This window comes from Manacus vitellinus, unplaced genomic scaffold (genome assembly GCF_001715985.3).
Source record: "Manacus vitellinus isolate BGI_N305 unplaced genomic scaffold, ASM171598v3 scaffold_72_pilon, whole genome shotgun sequence".
Lineage (NCBI taxonomy): Eukaryota > Metazoa > Chordata > Aves > Passeriformes > Pipridae > Manacus > Manacus vitellinus.
This window is the reverse complement of record NW_021940764.1, coordinates 204,749-225,932: the sequence shown is the minus strand read 5'-3', so window position 1 is coordinate 225,932 and position 21,184 is coordinate 204,749. Positions and strand designations below refer to the sequence as shown.

General features: G+C 45.1%; 3 protein-coding genes across 3 annotated transcripts; all 3 read left to right on the top strand.

Annotated features, from left to right (window-relative positions):
• Positions 1-1,431: 1,431 nt before the first annotated feature.
• On the top strand, positions 1,432-5,624 carry KRT20 (keratin 20). The gene is made up of 8 exons (XM_008923894.2): positions 1,432-1,851; positions 2,614-2,696; positions 2,899-3,055; positions 3,543-3,704; positions 3,786-3,911; positions 4,046-4,266; positions 4,813-4,853; positions 5,499-5,624. The coding sequence occupies exons 1-8, from the start codon at positions 1,432-1,434 to the stop codon at positions 5,594-5,596; spliced, it is 1,308 nt and encodes a 435-aa protein (XP_008922142.2). The 3' UTR covers positions 5,597-5,624.
• Positions 5,625-7,911: 2,287 nt separating this feature from the next.
• Positions 7,912-10,799, top strand: LOC103757727 (keratin, type I cytoskeletal 12). The gene is given in 7 exon segments (XM_025896290.1): positions 7,912-8,097; positions 8,398-8,480; positions 8,711-8,867; positions 9,129-9,290; positions 9,389-9,514; positions 9,939-10,167; positions 10,675-10,799. Coding segments are annotated over 7 exon segments (1,068 nt in total).
• Positions 10,800-12,953: 2,154 nt separating this feature from the next.
• Positions 12,954-18,139, top strand: KRT222 (keratin 222). Its single transcript, XM_008923893.2, has 6 exons — positions 12,954-13,090; positions 14,671-14,799; positions 15,537-15,757; positions 16,144-16,220; positions 16,398-16,503; positions 17,840-18,139. The coding sequence occupies exons 1-6, from the start codon at positions 12,995-12,997 to the stop codon at positions 18,051-18,053; spliced, it is 843 nt and encodes a 280-aa protein (XP_008922141.1). The 5' UTR covers positions 12,954-12,994; the 3' UTR covers positions 18,054-18,139.
• Positions 18,140-21,184: the final 3,045 nt, after the last annotated feature.

Here is a 21,184-nt window from a genome sequence, read left to right as displayed (position 1 = left end):
TAATCCCTATGCAGTAGCTTAAAAAATTTGGCAGTACTGATTCCCCAATATCCTGGGCTGGGTGTTCTCAGAAACGTGAAGGTGCCTCCATACACAGTTTGATGCCCCTGAAGCTCTGTGTCTCACCAATCTCCTTGCCCCAGGGTGGGAGATCAGTAGGTACAGCAGCTGCTCTCCCTCACACAAGCCATGTGTGCTCATTGTTCCCCCTGACTGCACCAATAACACACCACAGCACTGTCAGTGCAATGCCCCAGGAGCTGCCCCTCCACACTGTCCCAGCACACACCAGCCAGCTGCTCCCCTGCAGCACCAACAGCCCCGCAGCAATCAGGTTCTTCCCTTGCTTCCCACGTTCTCCCCGTGTTTTCTGTATCCAAGGTGGGCACCACGCTCAGCTCAGGACCCTCCACATGACCAGCAGCAGGACTGTTGGGTTTCTCCATGCCCTGCAAAGGCAGCTGGTCTCCTGTCAGCAGTCACAGTCCCTGGGCTGGGGACAGACCCCCCAGCACGGCACTGGTGGTCTCTGGAATACTGATGAGGCAGGAGGTTTGCTTTAACTTCAGCCACACAGGAGGGCTGGAGGCTCATTCTGCTGGAAGCTGGAGCTCAACACCTCCTGCCACTCCATGGACCTCAGTGTCTCACCTCATGTGAAACACAGTGGGCAGTGAAGGCCTCCAATATTCTCATTCCTCTTACTTCATTTAGGGACAAAGAAATACTCTTCCTGCTTAATTTCAACTGTACTGAAAGCTTGAGTTCCACTTGTAGGGGTTTTCTAATACCAAACAAATACATATTCAATGCAAGCTGAAAGCAACGGCCTCCATCTCCACTGGCAGTGTGGATGTTGGGTTGTGCTTACTATGAAATGAATTCACATGGAAGTACAGCTGCCTCCTTTCTAGTCATTTATACACTGTTCTAGACTGTCCTGAGGCCCAAATTATTGCTTAGTCAACAGAAATACACACTTGATTGCAAATATAAATGTTATAAGTCTCTTGTCACATACAGGCAACTCTCATTTTAAATTCATGCACTGCACAGGGGGATAAGAACCTAGTCCTTTGTTCCAAAGGGCTACAGAGAGGATGGCTGCAAGTACATGGTTATAAATGATTCAGCAGATCATTTGTGCTTTATCTTTTACTCAAAACACTAACAAAGCAAGCCAGGCTACCTGGGGAGTGTTTCCTCAAACATGAACAGATGAAAATCATTATCGTGGGGAGGGGGGGGTAATATCCTATGTGCTCTTTGTGCTGACACCAGTGACCTTCTGTGTCAACAGAGGTGGGGTTTGCAGCCACTGTGCTTCCTCCTGGCCCCGGTATAAAGGTGCACAGCACACAGGCAGCTCCTCACTGCCCATCTCTGCCCGTGCTGGTTCACCTGGCTCCTTCCAGCAGACCAAGAGCACAAATGGCCTTCTCCACCCGCAGCATCCAGTGGGGCACCAGCAGCCGCCTCCAATCCGCCCCCAGTGTCAGCGGTCGCACCTCCAGGAAAATGTCCCTGCAGAAGATCCAGGCACCCAGTGTCTACGGGGGGGCCGGGGGCTACGGCACCCGCATCTCCACCAGCACCAGCTTTGACCAAGGCCTCGGCGGGGGCCTCCAGCTCAGCATCACTGGCAACGATGTCCTGCTCCCTGGCAACGAAAAATCCACTATGCAGAACCTCAACGACCGCTTGGCCTCGTACCTGGAGAGGGTGCGCTCCCTGGAGAAGGCAAACTCCCTGATCGAGAAGCAGATCAAGGAGTGGTACGAGAAGAACACCATAAGTGTAGGGCAGGACTACAGCTCCTACTTCAAAACCATTGAAGAACTCCGAAGCAAGGTAAGAGATCACAGAGCCCTCTATAAATGTAGGGATTGCGGTTACTGGGGGGACAGAGAATAATCTATCGTAGAAAATGTACTTCTTCAAATTGCAGTTGTCTCAGCTGAGAAAAATAAATGCTTAATTTTGCTCAGCTACAAATTAGTTGCAGATTTTACATCATTTGTAATACCAGATATATGCCTGCAGATGTGAGTAATCTTACACATGAAAAACCTTTGACTCAAAATTAACTAATTCTACGATATTTGCCTTAGGTGATTTTAATTAGGGAAAGTACCGATGGTAATCTCCATATTTAAATATAGTTTAGCAATTGTCTATTTCAAAGTGGGTTTTTAGAAAAGAAGGGCAAATGCTCAGAAAAAAATAATAGATCACTACTTAAAATAGTAAATTACCACTGGAAACCAAGAAATATTCCCAGCAATTAGCTGACAGGTTTGTCAAATCATATTTCCAGAACTTCCTTCAATCTTTCTCCTCTTATATCAGTGCTATTTCCCAGCCTTTAAAAGCAGATCCCTTCAGAGAGCAGTTCATTCCATTTTATACACTTAGTTTATGACAAGACAATTTGCCTTTTGGAGATCCCTAATTCTTTCCATGCACTTCAGAGGGAACTTAGCTTAAACCCAGCTGACTGACAGACAGCTGAAGTGATGTGGGATGAAGCCCTGCTGCAGTATTCATTCCCAGGAAAGGATCAAGAGTGCATTTCTGTGCAAAGCTTCATTGCTTGTCCACCATTCCCTTTAGATTGCTGCTGCCCAGCTGGAAAATGCCAGGCTCGTCCTGCAGATTGACAATGCCAAGCTGGCTGCTGATGACTTCAGACTGAAGTAAGTTCCATGATTTTATATCAATTCTCTTTCCTGCTCCTCTTACTTAGGAAAGCTTCTAGTTACTGGTATCCGTGCTGAGAAGTGAATATTTTCCAACTTAAAGTTTAGTGAATATTTCACGACTGTGGAAATTACTGATTCCAGCATTTACACCAAACTGTTGCACTCCAGAGATGACAAAAGACACCCTCCTGTACAGGTTTGAGAACGAGCACCTGCTCAAGCAGAGCGTGGAGGGCGACATTGCGGGGCTGCTCCGGGTCCGTGACGACCTGACTCTGACCCAAGCTGACCTGGAGGCCCAGATCGAGGGCGTGAACGAGGAACTCATCTTCCTTAAGAAGAACCATGAGGAGGTGAGAGCAGCTGAGCACTGCCAGGGAGAGGGTTTTTAAGTGGAAAACATAAACAGCCTCACTAGGAAGCATTTTTATGCTTCCTGGAAGCAGCATAACTGTGTGTGGCACTAAGGGACGTCCAAGCTGTCAGGGATCAAACGCTGAACACTCCTCCATTCCAGGACTGAAGGAGTGAAGGTTTTCTCAAATAATGATTTATGGTTTAGGAGTTGCTACCCCAAAAAGTACACAAATGGGAGCCATGACTTCTACCCTCATTCCACAGATCCAGTCCTGAGGAAATCATCCTTCTATAAGACATTTACCTATGATATAGCATTTATTGCTACAAAATAGTAAACAGTACTTATGAGGTGATTAAGTTGTCTTGCCCTGAGGTGCTATTTAAGGATTACTGCTCTGTGTGTCGATTTTGAGTCTGGTTCCAACACCCAGGAGTGAGAGCTCCCTGCAGCTGGTGCTAACCAAGTCCCCCTTCCCGCAGGACTGCAACCGGCTGCGCAAAGAGGTGAGCGGCTCCGTGAACGTGGCCGTGGATGCTGCTCCTGCCACTGACCTGGCAGCTATTATGGAAAACATGAGAAAGCAGTATGAAGAAATGGCAGAAAAGAACCGCCAGGAAGCCAAAGAACACTTTGAAAAGCAGGTAAGGCCAACTGCTTAAACATCAGCAGCGACCCCGGTCATGCCTGGCTGCAGTTCACAGTCCCTCCGTTCCTCATTCCAGACAGCAGAACTGAACCAGGAAGTTGCCATCAACGTTGAACAGATCCAAGTCCAGAGGAAAGAGATCACGGAACGCAGACAGATCTACCAGAGCCTGGAGCTGGAATTACAGTCCCAGCTGAACATGGTAAATAACAGAGAGCATTGAAATAAGGACTGCTGATAGCAGACAGTTACACGGATAAAAGTTATCAAAAGGTTATTTTAACACAAAACTGTATCCTCCGAATAAAACGTCTCTGTTCTTCCCGTCGGCTGCAGAAACAGACCCTCGAGGCCTCGGTGGCTGAGACAGAAGCACGGTACAGCCACCAGATCTCCCAGATCCAGGCAACCATCGCCAGCCTGGAGGCTCAGCTGAGGCAGCTCCGAGCCGACATGGAGGCTCAGAACAGCGCGTACAGCAACCTGCTGGATGTCAAGACTCGCCTGGAGATGGAGATCGCCACGTACCGCCGGCTGCTGGAGGGAGAGGAGAGCGGGTGAGCACACACGGCCTTGGGTTTCCTGTAAATCTGCCGCTCTCCAGCTGCTTTGGGCTGGGGGGACTCCACTGCCCAATTCCCAGGCGCAGTCACAGCAGGCTGCAGTTCAGGCTGGGTTGCTGAAGCTGCTGTGAATTGTGAGGTGGGCTCTCTCAGCCTGCAGACTGTTCCTCTGTGAGCTGGGTAACCGGGTCGGTGTTCACACACCAGGAGCATCCGTCATTCAGTTTGGGATGGACTTGTCCATGCTGGGCAAGCAGGCAGTGGATCTTCCCCCCAGGTTCTGCCTGTTCAGCTGTTCTGGCTCAGGAACTGGCTCACTGGGCATGAGCTGAAGTCCTGGCAATGTAGAGATGAGTCTGCAGATTAATGGCACCTACAGCTTATGCTCAGCAAGTTTTACTTTACCAGAGAGAATTCATTTTAATGTCTTGATGAAAGGGCATTACCTGTCCTGATCAAATGCATGGGAAATGTACAAGGATGTTTCTTCAGTCCATTAGGTCCCATATATTTATATTTTCTAATTTATCATTTGAACAGGCAATTCGAATTGGAAGCAGCTACAGCAGAGCTTGAAAAAGGTATGTCCCACCAACTTCCTTCTGTTTTGATGGCTGCCTGACGAAATGTTATGGAATGACACAGCCTGATATAAAACAACAGCTTCACAGCAAATAATCAGCCAATAGAATCTCACACCAAGAAAGCAATCAAATATATGAATAGTTACCCTGCAGGGACTATACAAAGCCTGGGTTTATGCATATAATTCAGGTGCCCAATGTAAAACCACAGACTCACCAAATCTGTGATTCTGTGGCTCCTCTCAAAGAGAACAAGAGAGTTACTGAAGTCCCCTCTGGAGAACTGCAGAAGCATCTGCTTCGCCCCACTGACCGCACACGGAGATTGAGGCTCCCAAACAACACATCCAGTTTAATAGCAAAATATTCATTTTGGTGTAAGACTATTCCAAGGTTTTAGGTCTACAAGTTTGTGCTAAACTGAAGCAAAACTATCAGAGGGATAGAGAGTTATTGAACCCACTGTCCACTGAACATCTGACAGAAAAGAAAGCATATCCTGCACACCCCAAAAGTTTACCTCAAGTACCTGTGGATTGAAGATGCTTTTCACTATTTCCTCATTGGCTGCCAGTACTGCAGCAACATGACTCTGTCAGTGCACATTGCATGTAATTAATTCTCTTTTCCATTTCCTTGCAGAATCAAGTAAAATGAAGAAGATCAAGACAATAGTTGAGGAAGTGGTTGATGGCAAGGTCGTCTCCTCTGAGGTCAGAGAGTTCGAAGAGAAGATGTAAATGGCACCAGCAGAGGAGATGCCTCTGAGCTTCCTGGACCTGATGCCAAAACTAAAATATTTATAAAGAATCCCATCTAATTCTCCCTGCACCCCAGCAGGGTTGAAAAATGCCAAATTATCAAAGCTCAAATAATTGTTGTTATTGTGGGGGAGTGTTAATAAAAATCAGTAAGTTACAACTTACAAGACTTTGGGTTTACTTACATGGTGAGTAAGTAGCTTTATTGAAAAAAAATCTAATCAGCCTGGTATAAATGTGTAACTGCTTCCAAGACAGATAAAAACAGAAGTATTAGTTTTTTTAAATGCCTTAAGACATCAATTCAGCACACCTTCTCTGAACACAAACTCCCACTCAAAAGTAAGGCAGCTTCACAAAAAACCTGATTTTCAAATAAACAAGAAGTGTCAATTTGTTTTTCATAATAAATTAATGGGAATAAATAAATTGAAGTAGCCTATTTGATACTTTTCACCCTCTGTGAATGATTATGGCACCAAGGACTACAGCAGGCCAAGATACTTCATGAAGAAGAATCTATTTGAAACAACCCCCACCTCTGTCAAACCTTTCTAGGCCGATAAGGTTCCCTATCCCACAGGGAGGCCCCCGTGCCACACCTGGATCCTCAGTCCCAGGAGTTTACATTTTCCCCTTGAGAACATAAACACAAAAAGCTCTTTCCTTTGAAACCTCACCTGTCCGGTGTCATTTACTGAACACAAACAGCTGCCAAAGAACTAATCCTAATCCTCTGCTCTCCCTGCCCTGAGTCACTGAGACCAGGCTATCAGCTCGTTTCCACGGAAAAGCTTCACTTGCACCTTTGATCTTCCGCTCCTTTCTGCCCCAAAAGCACCCCTGCCCCTGGGTGCAGAGAAATCAAAAATTAACTCATTTCAGTTGACAAATCCAATGATATAATTAAGCCAGGGTAACCATACCAAAATAACTTCAAAAGAAAAAACACACTGGTTTGGGAGGGTTCCCGTGCCCAAACCTGCACCCAGAAGCACTGCATTTGATCTTTAGATTTGTATTATAAAAAGCACAAAATACAGAAATCAGATTTCTTATTTTGAGATAACAGCGAACTATTTACCAGAAACAATGGTCAGTTTTCAGTCCAAAGTACAAACTGGGATATGCTATATGCTACAGACTATATGCAAATCACACTGAGGGAGTTCGATGATAAAAGGGTTAGCACAGAAAACCCAATTCCAAATCCTATTGGGCACAATCCAGTATATATATGTTTTCCTATTAATTATCACCCTGCAGCTCTTTAATGCCCATGTGTCCTCAGACACCTGATGGTCACTTTTCTTGTTTCCTATGAAGCATCCAGGAGCACTAATGCAGCAGAATCTCCTGCCAGAAGAGCATTATAAAAAGAAAGACATTCCTGCCGTGCACTCTGGGAAGCAGGGATCAAAGGGATCACTCTGCTGACTTCAGCAAACTCCTGTAATAACAGCCCCAAACCCAGGAAGCACTGAATATGCAATGACAAAACAATTATTTAGGAGGGATTTGAATGCGAAAAGCACTTTTCGTGCTCCGTTGCACATGGCAGAACAGGATCGTGATGTCTCAGCTCCACTCCACCCATTTCCCCTCATACAAATACCTGGAGGGCACCAGATTTCCACGCCCGTTGGCAATTTCGGTTGGCACATATCATTTCAGTCGGTCAGGACACACTAAGCTGACGTCCCCTGCGAACAGGAGGGAGAGAATGGAAGCTCTCCCCAGGAGGTGGGGACTCCTCCTGAAACACCCACTGCCGTCCCCATATAAAGCTGCCCCTGCTCCCGCTCTGCCCTGCTCCCTGCCGTGCCCTCCGTGGAGCACACCCGGGCCCCTCGGCCACCATGGCCCTTTCCGTGCGCACGAGCGGCGGGTCCCGGCAGTTCTCCTCTCGGAGCGGAATTCCCGGGGGATCTCTGAGGATCTCCAGTTCTAGTGGTGGAGGGGGCTTTGGTGGCAGCGGGCTGGGGTTTGGTGGAGGGTCTGGTGGAGGTTTTGGTGCTGCTTCCCTGTTGGGCTCAGGCTCTGGCTTCGGTGGGGGCTTTGGGAGCAGCTTAAGCAGCGGCTTTGGGGGGGGCTTTGGAGGGGGTTTAGGTGCTAGCTATGCAAGTGGCTTAGGCAGCGCTCTTGGGGGAGGTTTGGGAAGTGGTTTTGGCAGCAGTTCAGGTGCTGTGTTTGGAAGTGGCTTTGGAGGTGGCGCAGGGTCTGGGTTTGGAGGTGGGTATGGCCCTGCTGGTGCTGGGGATGGTGGCCTTCTTTCTGGCTCAAAAAAGGAAACCATGCAGAACCTCAACGACCGTCTGGCTGCGTATCTGGACAAGGTGAGATGTCTGGAGGACGCCAACACCGAGCTGGAGCGCAAAATCCGTGAGTGGTACGAGAAAAGTGGCCCTGGCACTGGCACCCCTGGATCTGGGAACGACTACAGTAAATTCTATCCTCTCATTGAAGACCTTCGAAACAAGGTATGTCAGCCAAAATAAGAAGTTCCTTTCAGAAACCAAGAGCACATTTATCCTGCAGAACCGACCCCTGCAGTGACCTCTGTCACCTTGCACTGTGACACGTGCTGAGTTTTTCCTGTACCTTAAAGCAGTTCTGTAGCTGTGTCACACAGTGTGACTTGTCTAATCTGAAAGAAGAGAAGGCAGTGATGGAATCCAGCTCTACAAACTCTCGTAGATAACGAAGTTTAAAGCTACTACAAAGCTTCTGTGAAGCTTTTGGGCTGTAAAAACATTCTCTGAACACTGTTTGTACTCCAGATCATCAATGCAACCATCGACAACGCGAGGATCATTCTGCAGGTCGATAATGCCAGACTGGCTGCTGATGACTTCAGACTGAAGTAAGGAAATCTTAATACTACAAAAACTCTTACTAATATTTTAAGGAAAATCTTCTTTTCTATTAAAAATCTCTTTCCTTGCAGAATACTTGCAATAAAATTATTAAACAATATTACAGGAATTATACGTATTACGATTTCATATTAAAACCTACAATAAAACACATTAATAGTTTGCATTTGACCTCGTTAGCCACGTAAAAAAATAACATTTAATTCCTCATGCACAGATATGAGAATGAAGTGGCTCTGCGGCAGAGTGTGGAGGCCGACATCAACGGCCTGCGCAGAGTCCTGGACGAGCTGACCCTGACCAGGGCGGACCTGGAGCTGCAGATTGAAAGCCTGAACGAGGAACTGGCTTACCTCAAGAAGAATCATGAGGAGGTATGTTTTTTTCCCATTGGGAATTCATAACAAAGGCAGATGGAATTGTGAAACGTCAAATTATTCCCCTATTTAAGCCAGTGAGGCTTCCTGGGTTTCGTGATTTGTTTTGTTTGCTGTTATTTTTTGAGTTTACCAAGTGAAAGATTGCAAGCAACGTGCACGTGAGATCCTTGTTGAAATGGAATTTATATCACATATATTTCTTTACATATCTTTATGCCTTTTAACAGAACCTTTCCTTGTTTTCAACCTCTCCAGGAGCTTCAGGGCATCCAAAGCAGTGAAATGGGCCAAGTCAGCGTGGAAATGGATGCTGCTCCAGGGACTGACCTGACCAAGCTTCTGAATGACATGAGGGGACAGTACGAAGTCATTGCCGAGCAAAACCGTAAAGAGGCCGAGGCGTGGTTCAATGAAAAAGTAACAACCAGAGGGAGCAAAGCTGGAAAAATGCTTGGAAAAATGAGTTCAGTACTTGGAAGAGTAAAATTACACCCTATTCTTCCTTGTCATTTCAGAGCGGGGAGCTGAAAAGGGAAATCTCCACCCACACCGAGCAGCTCCAGTCGGGAAAGAGCGAGATCACGGATTTGAAACGGACCCTGCAGAGCCTGGAAATAGAGCTGCAGTCTCAGCTGGCCATGGTACGTTCCAGGGGAGCTGCTGACTGCTCAGAGCCAATTCAGCAGCTTCCAATACTATTCCACAGGATTTAAGATTTGCATTTATTTCCTATTAAACCCTACATTCCTTTAGTTCCTAAACAGCAGTAATGTATCTAACTGGATTGCAGTAATGTATCTAACTGGATTGCAGTAATATATCTAACTGGATTGCAGTAATATATCTAACTGGACTGCAAGGAGCACATCACAAAGCAGATCAGCTTTTATGTTCACATTCAGGGGTGTGACAAGGGCCAGTTTTCGCACTGGTGTTTCAAGGAGAAAATAAAACCCTCTAAGCAATGTAGCTGCACTCACACCCTTAAACTATTTCAGTCGGTTTTGCCTTTGTAAAAAGGTGGTTTTTTTCCTTAATCAGAGGTTATTTAATATCCTCACACAGAAAAAATCCCTGGAAGACACTCTAGCAGAGACGGAAGGCAGTTACTGCGCTCAGCTGTCCCAAATGCAGCTGCAGATCGGGAACCTGGAGTCCCAGCTGCTCCAGGTCAGGGCTGACATGGAGCGCCAGAACGCGGAGTACCAGCAGCTCCTGGACATCAAGAGCCGCCTGGAAATGGAGATTGAAACCTACCGGCGCCTGCTGGACGGGGAGTTCGTGTAAGGCACCGACTGACACAAAATATCGCCTCGATTTATTTTCTGTAGCAAAACCCTTTCCAGGTAAAAAGAGGTAAAAATAAAGCGGAGCATTCTCCAAAGGACAGTGAGGCACATACAGCGATCTGAAATACCACTGACTGAGCAGAGAGAGCCATTCTGTTCAGTAGTGAAATAACCTCTCAGTGTCACCCCAGAAAGGGAATTCATCCCAATCCTACTGAACATCCTGCAACCACACGTGTCTCTGATTCACTTCTAGGGGCGCAGGACAGGCAGTTACGTTTGAAAGCTCATCCCTGACGGGGTCCAAATCTCAAACACAATCACTGGATTCTTCTCAGGGTAGGTAGAACTTGGTTGATAAAATTTTGTTTCTAAAGTCATTCTTATCAATAAAATAATACATGTTATCCTACATCATACAGCTCATTAGAACCAGAAGCCAACAGGAAAGGAGAAGGCGGTACCTGGTCGTGTACACCCTGCTCAGCTTTATCATTTCTAACATGTTGATAAATATTTTTTGTTTTGTTTATGTTCAGATCCAACCAAAACTAGAAAGATCAAGACAATTGTTGAAGAAGTGGTAGATGGAAAAGTTGTTGCATCCCACGTTAAGGAAGTTGAAGAGAAGATATGAGGCACAATCTGATGTGGCAAAGGATCCATTCGCTCCAAGCCAAAATGGATAAATAATTTTATTCCTTTGTATGAAGTGATAAAAAGTTGGCTTTGTACTAAGATACTCTTACATCAGACAAAGTCAGCACTTTCATTCCTAGCAGTCATGCAATGTATTTCCTGCTTCACTCTATCAGCATTACCTGTATGATTTCCACAGTGTTCTTTAAATATATCATCAATTCTGTGCTCAATAACCAGAAATACAGAGTGCACATTTAATCAGATCTCCTTTTTTATAATCTTTACCAATCAATAGATAAAATAATTTTGCTGTTCTAACCTCATTTTCCAGTTTTCTTGACTAATAAAAAGGACTCAACAAGCTTTAAGGTATCAGTGTCCCTTCATTCTCCATGAACCCCCTCCAGCACCAACGCTGAGCCCCAGGAGTCTGCAACCACCACAGCACATTGTCTGCATCACAGATAAACAATCCCTGCCCAGTGCAACCACCACAGCACATTGTCTGCACCACAGATAAACAATCCCTGCCCAGTGCAACCACCACAGTATATTATCTGCATCACAGATAAACAATCCCTGCCCAGTGCCTGAACTATAAACTAAAATCCAACAATAGAATATAAACACTGAAAGCAGTGTTGGAATTCAAAATGGAATTCAAAATTCCATAAATCCCAGGAAAGATATGATTGATTACACCTGCCTACCTTTAGCCTTCGGGGATCTCGTGGCCAGGTGCTCCCCTTACACCTGGAAAAAAAAAGAGGGAAAAAGAAAGCTTTAGTTTTTACTGTCCTAATTACAATATCTTGTGTTTGTTTGTTGGATTCCTTATGGTTTCCTTACTGGCCATTATTTTGGGGTTAGAACTACATAGAATGAGGATAATTAAGACACTTGTGGAAAAGAGACTGGACAACAAAACCTTCCCATCTCAGTCCAGGTCAGCTGGAAGACAACCAGCTAAGGAAAATAAAATCCAAACACAGGATCCTTTCACACACACCAGTGGACAGAGCCAAGAACAGGGATGCCTCCTGCACACCAGGAGACTTTTAGTTGGTACAATACTTTGACTTCTAAAAAGACAAGTGCCTTGTAAAAGTTCACTGCCTGTTTTATCATTCACTGATGTATACTCTTATTTAGAGCCTAAAATGCATTCCCTCTGATAAATTTATTTTTTTATTGAAATCTGAAATTTTTTACTGCATATCTGACATGGTGCAATACAGAAAAAACTGAAATAGGTAAGAGGTAAAACTGAAACAGGCAAGAGCCATTCTTAGCAGACAAGATCATCCAGTGCTCCAGTGAGCCAGGAAATGCAGAATCACTTGCAGAAACCACAGCACAGCAGACAACCTGTGCTGGACCTGCCTGGGAGCTGTCTGGAAAGGGGTAAGAACCCCACACATTCTGCATGCTGTGTGTACTGAACACCTCGAGAACAGGCACCGAAGGTACTGAAACACCTTCACAGATGACCCAGACTCGTTTTCTGACAGCAGTGAGGTGTCTGAAGTGTTCATTCACCAGAACTTTGCCCTGTGCAGAAGAGGAGCCAAAGCCCTCACCATATCAGTACTGTTCACCAGCAGTGCTGGTTCCTCTCCCTCCTTGTGTGTTCCAGCAGTGTTGGGTGTGAGGATGTCCAGGAGCTCAGCTCTTTTCCGAAACGGGACAGTCCTCAACACTGGGTCAGGTCACACAGCTGAGGCTTTCCCTCGTTGATTCCCAAATACCTCCAGGGAGGGAAATTCTGTGCCAGTCCCAGCGGTGGTGGAGGAACCTGCCAGCGGCACTGCCAGCAATCCAGCTGTGCTGCTGGGAGGCTCTGCCCTTCCCTGCCCCTGCCAGCGCACCTCATGCTGGGCAGCTGCAATTTTGTCCTTCGCTGTGTGTACCTCTCACCCTCCCATTTCTGAGGTTATAAACCCCCACGGTTACAGCGTAACTAAAACAGAAAGACATCGATATACTCATTTCGGCACATAATTTAGGAATCGCTGTTTCAGCGGCATCCTTTGCTGTATTAAGCTGCAGCCAGGCCGGGCTGGCAGGCTCTGACCCCCCATCGCTCCCCGAAATGGGCCGCTGCCGCTTTAACGGCCCCGCGGCCGCATCCCCGCGCCGCCGGCAGAGCAGCCGGGAGCCGGGGAGGATGGGAGGAGGAGGAGGAGGAGGATGGAGCCGGCCCGGCTCCGCCGAGAGATCAGGGCAAAGTATGAATCGCACATCACCCGAAATCAGATAAAGACCGTCAGCTCAGCAAGGACGCAGGTAATGCCTCCTCACAGCCACACACCTTGCAGAGTACGGAGCCATTCCCTGGCCGTACAGTTCCTCCCGCAGCCTCTGTGAGGTACAGTAATTCCTTTCGATGCAGCAGATTTTCGGGGAAGGGATTTGGATTTTACCGCAGTAAGATGCGAACTAGAAGATTCGGAAGTAGATTTTGTTTCGGGTATGGATTCACACGGAACGAATGCTGTGTAACCCGTCGGGATGCATTTCTGTCCCTGCAGCAGGGCTATTGCTGGGATTTAAGGGATGATGACATAGGCTTTCACACGGTAACCTCTAGCTCCATGTAGTTATCCCAGAGGAAAAGAGAATCCTGAAGAGAATCCATTTATATACAGCAAGCTTTGCCATCTTTAGCACCTCTAGTAAAGAAAACTGCATCTTTGCAGGAACTATTTTATGTTGCTCTCAGTAAAACTATGTTCTGCTCTTCAGCAAATATGTTGTTCTCTCATACAGCCCAACTGAATGTTACCAACACACAGTGCTGCTGTTGGGGATTCAGACACAAACAGCCCTAAACCCAACAGAAACCAAATGGCAAAACAATGCTGGGCCATCAAACACGAAGAAATTCAGGGGAATCAGGTACTGTGTCCCCTCGTAGTCAGGTGTTGCAGGACTCCTGGAGGTTTGTGTTAAGGACAGGCCAGATCTGCTGCAGCCTGGCTGATCCGGCAGCTGCACCCCCGGCAGGGAAGGCAAGTTTATCTTGGTGTTGGCACCAAGCAGGCAGTGCTCACTGGTTTGATCCTGTCACACAAATTCTGCAGTACCCAGGGGAAGCAAAGAGAGTTGGGGGTTCACTTGTGGATGAGCCAAACACAGATTTTTCACCAGAATGATGGCCTGGTGAAATTGCAATATGTCAGTATGGATGGGGGGGAAAAGAACTTATTTTCCTTGGTTCATAGGACCTGAATTAGAGAGTTTCTTTTCTTTGAATTGATGTCATTGTAAGAACCTGCACAAAGCAGTAAAATACGCAAAAGAGCAGGTGCTGTTCAAGGGCTTATGGCATCTTCACCACTTGCAGGGAAACTCAGGGTCAAAAGTGAAAAATAACTTCCATAAGTCAAACAATCATTCTGGAAGTTATGTGCAGGAACATACTATCAAATCAAAGATGAGCCCAAATCTAAAATGACCCCGTACGTGCTTAATACCCTACTTTTGATACAATAAAAGGGAAAAAAACCCAACAAAATAAAAAATACATTAAACCTAAAGCACCCTATTCAAACCTGGAAACTTGAACCACCTGCACTTCCTCTAAGCTCCAGAGGTGAGGAAGGTCTCAGTACAACTGGGTAATTTGTATGGGAATTCCTCTAGGACAAAGATACCAGGGACAGAGAGGTGGGCAACCTCTTCCCATTAAATACAGCAGGATAAGGGCTTCTCCTCTACACAGCACAGAAAACACTAACTCTTCACTTCAGGCTTTCGCACATTTATACAACTCTAACAAAAATTCCAACTAGGTATTTTTATGTCTACCTATTTTCGTTATTTGAATATTTTTAATACTGTTATCTTTTGTATGTCCCCTGTAGGCAGAAGAAGGTGCAAGTAAAAGAATGGACAAAGATGCAGAAGCACTAAAGGCAGCCAGGGCAGAACTGTGCGAGGCCAGACGGCAGTGGCACCACATGCAGGTGGAAATCGAGTCCCTCCACGCCGTGGTAAGAGCCAGAAACAAGACTCGAACTCTCCTGGAAAAAAGAAGTATCATCCTTGGTGTAAATTACCCCACAGTCTGTTTCTGTGGCAGTCACAGCCACCACACAGCAGAAATCCAGCCTGCAGGAGCAGCCAGCTTTGGGGGGCTCCAGCTCCTCCCAGAGCCCTCACCCACTCACACTAACCCAGCTCATGTTCTGGTGCAGGATCTGCCACTCCATACACGTGTGTTGTCCTGTTTTCACACGTGCCAAACATATATTTGCACGATGCTCCCTCACCAAGCTCCTGGTCACTCTGCCTAACCAATCCACAGCAGGTTTATAACTTCCACTGAACGTGTGGACCAAAGTTATCAATTCATTCGTGATAAAATATGTCATAAAATATAGTCAGGAGTTTGATTCTGGCACTACAGAAAAGCTCCAGGAACACACAGACAGTGTTCATGCAGCACTGAGCTGGACATCATTTAACTGTTTAAGTAAAATGGGAGATCTGTAAACTCAAGGCAGTGGATTGCTGTGCAAGAGGGGGCTACAGTTTCATTCTGGTTTAAATTATCACAGATTTTACTCAAAAATTTCTCAGCCAAAGTATTACCTTGAAAGCTTTACTCCTGTTTTTAATGAATCTTAAAAGAACCGATGTAACACTGCACAGTTTGTTAATGAAACCACATATAACATCTTTATGCACATGCTTTTCCAAATCTTAAAATACGACTCAAATTTCACAGGAAAAGGGTTTGGAACGTTCGTTGCGGGCCACAGAGCAGCAGTACCACATGCAGCTACAGAATTTAGAAGGTGAGATTGAATGTTTGGAGAAAGAGCTGCTGGAAGTGAGAAGGGGAATTGAGAAACAGCTTCGAGAGCACGAAATTCTCCTGAACACGAGGATGAAGCTGGAGGAGGAGATAGCGACGTATCGCAGCCTGCTGGAGCAAGAAGAGAGCAGGTACTCACTGCTTAGGGAAAAAGCTCTAAAGTGCATCTTCCACTTCTGAGTGTCGCATTTAAATGCTCAGAATTGTAAATGCATGAGCCAATCACTAAAAAATTAAAGTATAAAATCCCTAGAAATGGTATCTGCAAGAAAGCTTCCCTGATTGCACAGTCAGTGGTGCTCAGTGTGTCACAGCTGAGCAGGGAGCAGCACGCTCACTGCACCCAGTGTGGCACAGCTGAGCAGGGAGCAGCACACTCACTGCACCCAGTGTGGCACAGCTGAGCAGGGAGCAGCACACTCACTGCACCCAGTGTGGCACAGCTGTTCACAGGACCAGTTTGGGATCAAAGCAATTCAATATTGCTGGAAGCCTGTGATCATTTCTGTGTTTGCAGGTTCCGTTGCTCGATACCTGCCCAGAAGGATGACAAAAAGCCCAGCACTAGCAAGATCACCTTTATGCTGCCTCCAGGTGAGTGTCAGACACCTTCCCCTTGGGGGATTTCGGCCCTAAGGGAGGTTCACAACTACAAATTCCTGGATATTACAAAAGCACCTTTTCTAATGCAGCAGGAGGAAAAACACCTCTGGGTCCTTGTCCTGCCTGTGCCCTGTCTCAGGCTCAGTGTACCTGCATTTTCTCTTGCAGATGGTGTAAAGAAGCACCAACCAGAGAAGGTGGAACTGATGACAAAACAAGCAATCCTAGATGGAAATATCATGAAGGAAAGTGCTGAAGCTCATGGCACTGTACAGTAAGATAAACAGGAGTTTCAGAGAATAACAATTGGAAGTGAATGGTGGGGGTTATGTGCCAGCAGCTTTGAGTTTCCGTTATTTGGTACCTGTTTTACCACGCCCACAAGAGCCCAGGAGCTCCAGAACAGCAGTGGCAGCTCCTGAAGGTGCACTGAATGGCAGGGCTTAACAGTACATTACACTTGAAAGTCCTTTTTATTAGCCTTGGCTTCATAAGCAAATAATACCAGGATGGTGCTTCTGATTTGTAATTTCTATTTCTGTTAAGAATGAAACTATGAATAATTCATCTCGCTAAGGCTGAAAGCAAAGAGCCCAGACCACGTTTGGGAAGTCCCTCTGGGGCCTATTTATGCACATAAATTCAGGCTCAGCTGCTCCAACTTGCTCCTTGGAAACTCCTACGTTCCCCCAAACAAGGGAGGGAGAACCTGGCTCCCAAGTAGGCTTGTGAAAGTCTGTTAGGATGTGTTATTCACCTGAAATTACTTTAATAGTACTGGATTGTCTCATTTTATTTTTTTTCTGCTGCTCTTTAAGCTTTTTTGTGGACTAATTTAAGGCTACCTTCAAACACACTGTAGTGGACCACATCCCTAGCACTGAACTGGAACTGGAGGCTGAAAAAGTGTAGGAATTTGGATTAAAAATTAATGCCATCACCAGGTCCACTGCACACACCCCACACCTGACATGTATTCTCATACAGGAGCTTTGTTGGTCACTCACAGTCACTCAGATCTGCATGGGGCCATTTAACTCATCAGGGTGAGGCCTCAGAGCCCAACTGTCTGATCTGGATCCTGACACACACAGAGAGAATTAAATCAGCAGGCTTTGGCCCCCTAAATATTCCTCAATCAGCTGGCTTTCCCCCTATTTTTCTCCTGCCCTTTTTTTTCCTCTTTAGTGTAACGTAGCTCTACATTCTGAGGTTTGGATCTGAACTAGATTTTCTCCTCCCTATGCTGAAGGCTTTCAGATGCAGGAATTCTGGCCTGCCCACTACAGTACTGAGACTTCTTGCAAAGTTTTTGAGCCTGGATTCCAAGCTTTCTCCTCGGAAACAAATTGCCCGATGTGTTTGGAGCAGTGGTTTTGTAGCCATGTCTACCTAAAAGTACAAAAACAAGAGTATAATGAACCCTCACCCTTTATTTAGCTGTTCTGGAGAATGAACTTGTGAAAAAAAGAAAGCTTCAATTGTCTCAGTGCTGTCCTAAATAATTCGACACTTTATTATGCAATTTCTCCCTGTTTTAAAAGCAGTCCTGAAAACAGGTAACTGGTATTGCCTGAAAAATCATAAATACACCTGCTTTGTTGTTTCAGGACAGAAAAAGTGGATGAAGTCATTAAGGAATGGGAAGGTTCTTTCTTTAAGGACAACCCTCGCCTGAGGAAAAAGTCGGTCTCCCTGCGCTTCGACCTCCACCTGGCAGCCACGGACGAGGGGTGTCTGCACACCAAAAAGAAAACTCTGCCCGACATTGAAGTCAGGCTGGTGATGAGGAGATCCTGCAGCATCCCCTCCATCAAACCTTAACCTCAGCCCGTTCCCCCAGAGAGCACCTCCAACAGGCTCTGGGAATGAACTGTGGATGGACTCCCACAGCCGCTGTCTGCTACGACCACACCTCACCAGGCACTTGGATTAACACCATAACACCATACAGGTCCTCCAAAAATTAGGGAGAAGAGCAAGGGAGTTCAGATTCCAGGAAACCCGACTTCTACTGGTTTTATACTCTGGGTGCAGCCCTTTCATTTTCTCATTGTTGTTGTTTTGTAGAATCTCACCAAATAGGACAAAAATTAACTTTATAGTTTGACATATCTGCCTTTGTAAAGGAGAACTTGTCTTCTCTTTCTGGAAATGAGAAATGCATATTTCACTCTCTTACATATTCAATATTGCATATATATAACGACTGGGGCATATATATAACGACTGGGGAATCCTTGCAATAATTTATATCACATCTGTCATAATTCTAGAAATATATTTTAAAATAATACTTTCTAACAGCAAAACTTACATACAAAGATGCTCTTAAAATACATGAACTATTAACAATTTTCTTTTAAAAGTGGCTGGGATTTTTTAATTCATTTTTTTAGGCAACAACTGAGCAAAAATATCTTTCCCTTGCATCCTTACAACCCCATTTTTAAAAGTGTTGTTCCAATCCAGCAACATTTTAGCCGTATCACTCCCCTGGTTTTGAAGCAGTGATTTCCCCTGAAAAATCAGTCATTCTCTTATGTGTCTGCACACAGCTGTACTACCACTCTCTCAGCCAGGCCAAGTGAAATTACCCTCTGATTGTTCAAATGTGAGGAGCCAACCAACCATTTTAATGCCGGTATTCCGTTAATTTTGTTTGTTGTAACAGCGTGCGTTAAAACACCTTCAACAAATTCCTCTTCTGACAAACCTTAAGGGACTCTCCTGGCCTAGGACATGTGACAAGTTACCGTTACACCAGGGCACAACTGTTATTCCTTCAAATTAACTGGGCAAAAAAAAAAGGGCTACAAATTCCAAGTCCAATTCAACCAGACCCCTTAGGAACCCCCCAGTCCTGCTGGGAGTGGATGTGGGCAAACACAGAGACCCTGCCCACGGAGGACCAGCCATCCTCCTTTGTAATGCTACGGGACAATCACAGAGCCAAACCAGACTGTACCGAGACAGGAGTGATTGTTTGTGACGGTTCTGACGAGGATCTGATCTCAGCTCCCACTGGATTGCAGGGGCTCAGAGTCTGCAAACCCGGATTTGCTGGATCACAGATTGAGTTCAGTGTCAGTATCTGCCTTATTACCCATGGCACGTGTACAAAACAGGGACTTCAGATTCCTCCAGAGTTAATTTATGCTTCTATCATTTGCTCATGGTAACAATGCATCGATATTGCCCCGTCCTGTCTGTACTGTATCAAGCTGGCTAATTATCCTTAACCCAAACCCCGAGCTGGTGTTCTTACCTCTTGAGTACTTGGCATCCTGAATGTATCAACCTGCTCCAGTATTTCCACTATGCAGCTTTTTTTTTTTTTTTTTGTGCTTAGACTCTGTACATTTTACAATACTTGAATTTAAACTAAGTTTTAATTGCTTTAAGGCACTTTAAACAGGGATACCGACTTACCAAAGTAAATTATAGTACTACAATAAAAAAGGATTAAAATGGAGTTTGCCCATGCATATTTTGTGTGTGCCAACGTGTGCATATTAAAAGGAAAGGAGTGAAAGAGAAATGCAGAAGAAAAGCTGCAGATAGGAAAATCTGTAGCACTGTAATCAAGTGTTTCTAAGATCTCCTCTGCAATTAGAAACACACAGATTCCCTCAGAATCTTTACCATAACATGTGGGTGTTTTCTGTGTTTTCTCCCCTTTCAGCACATATCCATCTGTTGCATTATTTACAAATCCCACCTCTTCATATGAAAACAACTCACTTTTGTTCATAAACTACTTGAACCTCCATGAGTGGCAGTGTGAACTCCACGTGGGCATCAAAACTGTAATACAATAACGTCTCAGCCTCATTTTAGGCCATTTTAAAGCTGAATTAAAAAAAATATAAAACTGAAGCTTGGTACTACGGCACAGAATTCTTCATTTCTCTGCTGCTAATTAAACACAGACCAGCTGAGCCTCTGCCAATGAGCACCTGCAAAGAGCTGATGTTAAAAACGGGTTTCATTGTCTCAACCTACTTCCCAGTGAATGTCTGTCCTCGTTCCAGAGCTTATGAAACTGCTGGTAATTAAAACAGTTGGGTAAGAATAAGTTTTTACATCCCTCCTAGTGAGCACAGTGCAGTATAAACAGTTCCATTAAATCAGTAAAACTACTCACATACTGTACAGGGTATTAAAAAGTGTACACAGGCAAACCCTTTACTATCACAACATGGAATTGAGGCAAAGAGCCTCAAAAAAAAAAAAGGGAAAAAAAGGAATAAAACAAACTGAGGAACACATCAGTGGCTTTGAAAACATATAATTATTCAGAACTATTGGCACGGAATGTGAGTGTCAGTAAATGAACACCATAATAAATATTTCAGTAAGCTTTGGAAATTTATAACAACATTAAATGCAGTTTACACTATCAACAAAACTATTATTAATAAACTAGAGATGAATTCATGAAAGCAGGGGGGAAACCAGGTTATTTTTCACCTCTTAACAAGTATTTTCTCACCTTTTCTTTACAAACAGCCTGAAGCTGGTGGACTAGAGTGGCTTGCTGAGTGTATGTGGCTGGCTGAGGAATCTTTTCAATTCTGACTTTCTTTCAATATCAAATTGAAGTCACAGGTCAACAAATGTCCATTGTGGGCACAGACAGCGTGGTCTGAGCAGAGGAGGGCAGAGCTCTTGTCTCTATTTGTCCATAAAAATAAGTTTGTTTAAGAATGAAAGCAAACTGGCCTAATGCAACTGTAGGCATCCAGAGAAAATGGCCCCAACTTGAAGCAACATGGTATCATGTTGAATTAATTTTAATTCTTTTCACCTTCTACCGTCCTTTGGGGTTAGGCAGGTACCATCCCCTTGGCTTTCCTTCAAATCCACCTTCATTCATAATCCTCCTTCACGAATGTCTGGGAATGTACCTCACTGGCCACGTGACAGCATTTCAATAACAAACACTAAATTTC

Coding starts and splice junctions, on each gene's coding strand:
- KRT20 (XM_008923894.2), top strand. CDS start 1,432: ATGGCCTTCTCCACCCGCAGCATCCAGTGGGGCACCAGCAGCCGCCTC. Junction 4,267..4,812: donor CTGGAGGGAGAGGAGAGCGG/GTGAGCACACAC, acceptor TCATTTGAACAG/GCAATTCGAATTGGAAGCAG. Junction 4,854..5,498: donor TACAGCAGAGCTTGAAAAAG/GTATGTCCCACC, acceptor ATTTCCTTGCAG/AATCAAGTAAAATGAAGAAG.
- KRT222 (XM_008923893.2), top strand. CDS start 12,995: ATGGAGCCGGCCCGGCTCCGCCGAGAGATCAGGGCAAAGTATGAATCG. Junction 13,091..14,670: donor TCAGCTCAGCAAGGACGCAG/GTAATGCCTCCT, acceptor TGTCCCCTGTAG/GCAGAAGAAGGTGCAAGTAA. Junction 15,758..16,143: donor CTGGAGCAAGAAGAGAGCAG/GTACTCACTGCT, acceptor CTGTGTTTGCAG/GTTCCGTTGCTCGATACCTG.